Consider the following 6,000-nt stretch of genomic DNA (forward strand, 5'->3'; position numbering starts at 1 on the left):
GGGGGCTGGAGATTTCATCACCAATGGCCACTGGACTTATTCAATTATGCCTAGGTAATAAAGCCTCAATAACAGTTCTTGAACTATAAGGTTTGGGGGTCTTCCAGGTTGACGAACACATCAACGCACCCACCTAGAGTATGGAAACTCTTCACACCCCACCACCTACCCCTTCATTCCCCCAAGGGATGCCTTACGCATCTCTTCCACTTGACTGAGTTGTATCCTTTATGATAAACCTATAATCATAAATATAGTAATTTCTGCGAGTTTTGTGAGTCACTCTAGTGAATTATCAAAACTGGGGAAGGGGAGATGCATGGGAACCCCCAACTTTGTAGTCTGGTGGGGAGACATACAGGTAGCCTGGAGACCCCATTTGCAGCTAGTGTCTGAAGTCTGTCTGGGGGGCAGTTTTGCAGGACTGAGCCCTTAATTTGTGGGGTCCACACTAACTCTGAGTAGTTAGTGTTAGAACTGAACTGTGGGACACCTAGTTGGGGTCAGAGTTAGTTGGTGTTAGAATGACATATTTGGTGTCAGGAAAAAAAAACAACACGCAACTCCTAATGATCCTGTAGACCAAAGCTCAAACGTCACGTCTGAGGAAAGATCTTCCTGCTCCCAAGACCAGCTCAGACCCTGGCTTTCCTTACAAGCTTGTCCAGCCCAGGGCCCACAAGGTGCATGTAAGCCCAGGAGACTTAGGACGGCTTTGAATGTGGCCCAACACAAATTCATAAACTTTCTTAAAACATGGAGTTTTTCTTTTGCGATTTTTTTTAAGCTCATCCACTATCATTAGCGTTGGTGTATTTTCTGTGGGGCCCGAGACAATTCTTCCAATGTGGCCCCAAGAAGCCAAAAGATTGGATACCCCTGCTTTATAGTATACATATTTATTCACATTTTAATAAATGTCTGTCCCATCAATTAGACAGTAAGCTTCATAAGGGCTTATTTTTTGTTGAATAGTTATTTGTTCCTAGTTTTTAATTAGTTCTTTTAAGCTAGAGGTCCTCTCATTCCATGGTGGTTATGAGGATTGAGAGTCCATATACATAGTGTGCTTCTACATACTAGGCACTGCATAAGTGCTATGGTTATCATTGCTCATGTTGAAATCTCTACAATACTAATACGAAGTAGGCCACAAAAATGTTAAGATTAACATAATTTACATACAAATTCAGCTCAAGTTAACTGTAAAATAAAATTCCATATTATAGGTTCGTTTTCAAAATATCTTTTTATTTTCCTCAAACAGCATCAAGCTAAAGGACCAGGTATGGTTAGACAAGTACAAGAATGTGAACTCAACCCTGTATTACTAGCACAGGCAAGACCCCATTTCCCAGAATTGGATACAAACTAGGTAAATGCATGTCTTTGTCTTATATTTATCTAGAGGTAAATTTATCAAGCAGAACATTAAAAGGAAGGATAAAGGTTTACTTTGGATTAGAAGTTTGTGTAAGCTTTTTTCTCTTTTAATTTGTGTAGATAGCTTTGATATTTAAGGACAAGATAAAAATCACCACGTAAACTAATTGAGAAAGCCAGTATGAATTAGTAAATACTTGTAATAACTTAAATCCAAATTCCATCAAGAACTCAATCTTGTCTGAGAGTCTATCAGAGGTACTCAGAATCATTTAATATATTGATAGCCATAGATTTTTACTAGTATACTTTGTTTCTATGCAAGTAGGTGGTTTATTTATTTATTTGAGACAGGGTCTCACTCTGTTAACAGCCCAGACTTGAGTACAGTGGTACAATCACAGCTCACTGTAGTCTTGGAGCTCCTGAGCGCAAGCTATCCTCCTGCCTCAGCCTCTCGAGTAGCTGGGACACAGGTATGTGCCACCGTGCTCAAAAAAAATTCATTTTTTATTTTTTATTTTTTATTTTTTGTGGGGAGACAAGGGCCTCCCTATGTTACTCCTGGACTAAAGCAGTCCTCCCACATTGGCTTCCCAAAGTGCGGAGGTGACAGGCACAAACCCCTGCACCCGACCACAAGTAGGTGTTTTAAACCAGTGTTTTCTTGTGTGTGTTTTTAACAAGGCACAAACACTCAACTTAAGGGTGACAGCATAGTACTTTACCAGGCATAAAGTTACGCTTTACACATATATATATGGAAAAATTAAAACCCTTTGAAGTTGTTATTGTCTCATATTAAGTAATGAGGAAACTGAGGCATAAAGTAGCTAAGGATTTTGTTCAAAGAGCAAGTGATGGCATAATCAGAACTGAACCCAGGTGTACCTGGCATCAGAGCCCATATTCCTAATCCCCACGCTGGGGCTGCAGGAGGAAATTAATGGAAGGATGCACACAAGACAAATCTTCTACCATATAAATAAATTCACATTATGAGTAGACAAATGAAGCTGTACTATTAAAGCACTTAACTCTATCCTCTTTTTTTTTGTTGTTTTGTTTTGTTTTTGAGACAGAGTCTTGCTCTGTTGCCCAGGCTGGAGGGCAGTGGCACGATCTTGGCTCACTGCAAGCTCCGCCTCCTGGGTTCACGCCATTCTCCTGTCTCAGCCTCTCAAGTAGCTGGGACTACAGGCGCCCACCACCACACCCGGCTAATTGTTTGTATTTTTAGAAGAGACGGGGTTTCAACGTGTTAGCCAGGATGGTCTCAATCTCCTGACCTCGTGATCCACCCGTCTCGGCCCCCAAAGTGCTGGGATTACAGGCGTGAGCCACCACGCCCAGCCTCTTTATTTTTTTAAATCAGAAAGTGTTTCTAATTTTTTATCCCCAAAATAAATAAAGACTTCTTTATTTTGGGGCAGGGGGTGGGCAGCTAATTCTACTGAGATATGTGCCAATCATTTTCCTTGGTTTTCCAACTCCATTAAAGGAAACAAGTGAGAAAGTGAATCTAAGTAACTAATGGAGATGCAACAAAAATTCAAAGTTGTCCCAACAGGATCTCAGACATCAAACCCCTAAAAGGGAATATATAACTCTGTACTTACTGCAACTGGTTTATGTGGGGAAAAAAAAAAAAAAAAAAAAAAAAAAGGAAGACTCAGTGAGAGATAACTAAACACTTCCTGGTATTTTTTAATGGTTTATTTGAAAATCTTTTTAGGAATTGCAAAACAGTGTGCAATGAGGTCTTCAGGGTATTAAGGCCTGGATAACCCATCCGAAAACTGCGTATTTCTGAGCAGTCTGGTCTAGCAAGATTCTGGGGTAATTACAACCAAATAAGAAAATAGATGCAACAGGGCCGGGCGCGGTGGCTCAAGCCTGTAATCCCAGCACTTTGGGAGGCCGAGACGGGCGGATCACGAGGTCAGGAGATCGAGACCATCCTGGCTAACACGGTGAAACCCTGTCTCTACTAAAAAAAATACAAAAAACTAGCCGGGCGAGGTGGCAGGCGCCTGTAGCCCCAGCTACTCGGGAGGCTGAGGCAGGAGAATGGCGTAAACCCGGGAGGCGGAGCTTGCAGTGAGCTGAGATCCGGCCACTGCACTCCAGCCTGGGCGACAGAGCGAGACTCCGTCTCAAAAAAAAAAAAAAAAACAAAATAGATGCAACAGTTAACACTTATGTGATGATATGAGCTTGAAAATAAATGGTTATATCTAAATAAATGCTTTTTAACAGAAAAAAGTAAAGCAAATCATGTTCATCATTAACTATTCACGGACATGAGACCATATGTCTATGACCTTTGTTACTGTTAAGTACTATAGCTTGTAGATATGCGGCTTACTTGAAAGTAATGGGCTGCTTCTATCGTGGCAAGACACCAATTATTCTGAGGAGGAAAGAAATGCAACAATCTCTAATTGATTTCCAGATTATCCACCCCATCTAAGGGTAAACCTAAGCTGAATAATATTAAAGGCCTGGTACTTTCAAAAGCTAAGGGATGAAAGAAAATCTACTGTTTATCGGCCGTAAGGTTACATACTGTTTCTTAGCAACCAGGGTTTGTCTTTCATAGGACTAGAAGTCGATGAAAAAGGAGACACTAAAAATAAAACCATTTGGACAGTTCCAATTCACAGAGGCAGCACTTCAAAGGCAGTGATGTTGTGATAAACCATACTGCTGAGTTAAAGAAGTTCATTCCTTTGGCTGGAAAGAGAGGCTTATGACACTTGCATAATAAATGTTTCCCGGATACTCACTGCAGTCCCTGAACCAAAGACCAGGAATAAATGCTACCTATCTGTTCTTGCATAGAGCACGTATCAACATCAGGGACAAGAGTTACTACGGTCACTCACCTCCTCACTCACTCAGCTCCACTCCTCTGGTTGTAAGAGGTTAGTTTATCTGGGAGTCTTGCTGGGACACAGGCTTGCTCCTACCTAGAGGCAGAATTTGAATCTTCTACCCCATATCACATTTCTTGTTGACCCTTACCTGTTAGTGTCTGATATAGTAATTCCATTTAGGGCACCAAGTTTTGTTTTTTTGTTTTGTTTTGTGTTGAGACAGAGTCTCGCTCTCTTGCCCAGGCTGGAGTGCAACGGTGAGATTTCGGCTCACTGCAACCTCCGTCTCCCTGGTTCAAGCGATTCTCCTACCTTAGCCTCCCAAGTAGCCAGGACTACAGGCGCGTGCCATCACACCCAGTTTATTATTTTATCTTTAGTAAAGACAGGGTTTCACCATGTTGGCCAGGCTGGTTTCAAACTCCTGACCTCAGGTGATCTGCTTGCCTTGGCCCCGCAAAGTGCTGGGATTACAGGCTTGAGCCAACGCGCCTGGTCGGGCACCAAGTTTTTAAAAAACAGTAAAGGAAAAATTATTTCCATACTGGTTGGAGTATGAGCTCTGGAGATACCTGGAAAATGACATCTTACTGGATGCCTAGGCAGTTCCTACACACCCACATCTTTCAATCCCGTAGCCAGTCACAAAAGTCAGAAAAGTAGTGTTCCTAGAAGGAACCGGGCTGGTTATTTGGACTGCAAACTAGCAAACTCTATTTATAAGGTAAGGCATGGATGCTTTCATTTAAGCAAATGAGCTTTCATTCGGTCAAAATCCCTGTTGTTGGGCCCCTGTAGCTTCAAACTCCAAGGACCAAGAAGGTGCTTGTATGTTTGGGGCCCGGGCTCCCGCCCCGAAGCCAGGTTGTTAAAATACTCACTGTCTCTGGCCAGCGTGCACGATGCTCTCCCGCGAAGGGCTCTCAGGGGCTGCCGGCAAACCCTGTCTCTGGTCTTCCAGCGGGCCCAGCTCCCCGTGCCGCCCGTAAGGGCCCCGGGGGTCCCGGGTCGGGCGGGAGGCAGGGGAGGCGCCGAGCCCGGAGCTCACCACTCTGCTGCGTGTGTACATGGTTCACAGCCCGCGGGTCCCGGGCCGCCGTCGCTGCGGGAGGGATGCGGCTGGGACGCTTAGCGAGTCTCCGGACGGGATTCCAAAGTGCAGAGGCAGCGGTTTTAACAGCTGAGTTTCGGTTTCTCTGAATCAGCGGCAAACTGTGCCCGCCCCAGAGAACTTCCCCATCTATTCTCCACTGAGGCCCCCTCCGACCTTATCGCGGGTTCACAGCCCGGGATGTTGACTTGAGCTGGCTTGATTGGCTACAGGTGAGAGGGTTTAAGGCCTCACAATCACCTTAGAGGTTAATCAGAATAACTGGGATCAGCCACGGACACCTGGTGAGCGATTAGCCCGCAAAGTGACTACAATCCTGAAAGATACTTGAGAAACTGTTTAACAGGCAACTCTAATTTGAGGACCGCTGGATATTTGAGACTGTAAAAAACATATTAACCTCAAAATACCAGAGATTGGGTCAATAACTAAAATCATCTCAACAAAATGTCGCCTTTTATCAGTAATGACTGCGGTGTGGCTGTTACCAAGGCACATACTTTCAAGTTAGAGGAAATGGAAACTGAAATCAAAAGAAAACCAAACCCCACAAAGCTGGAGAAGTAAGCTAAGGTAGACGTGATTCTCCGGGCAGCCTTGCTAAGTAATTGACTAGACATTCGAGAA

General features: G+C 43.8%; 1 protein-coding gene across 26 annotated transcripts in view; it reads right to left on the reverse strand.

Moving 5' to 3' along the window:
* The window catches only part of EPSTI1 (epithelial stromal interaction 1), a 307,624-nt gene extending 302,217 nt beyond the window's left edge, over window positions 1-5,407 (reverse strand). For all 26 annotated transcript variants that reach the window (XR_012426892.1, XR_010582571.2, XR_012426888.1 and 23 more), the window contains exon 1: window positions 5,144-5,407. Coding sequence is in view for 14 of the 26 variants with exons in the window: in XM_074021918.1 (XP_073878019.1) it covers window positions 5,144-5,331 (188 nt within the window). In the remaining 12 variants the exon portion in view is untranslated. The remainder of the gene's footprint in view (window positions 1-5,143) is intronic.
* Between the last annotated feature and the right edge of the window lie 593 nt (window positions 5,408-6,000).

This window comes from Macaca fascicularis, chromosome 17 (genome assembly GCF_037993035.2).
Source record: "Macaca fascicularis isolate 582-1 chromosome 17, T2T-MFA8v1.1".
Taxonomy (NCBI): domain Eukaryota; kingdom Metazoa; phylum Chordata; class Mammalia; order Primates; family Cercopithecidae; genus Macaca; species Macaca fascicularis.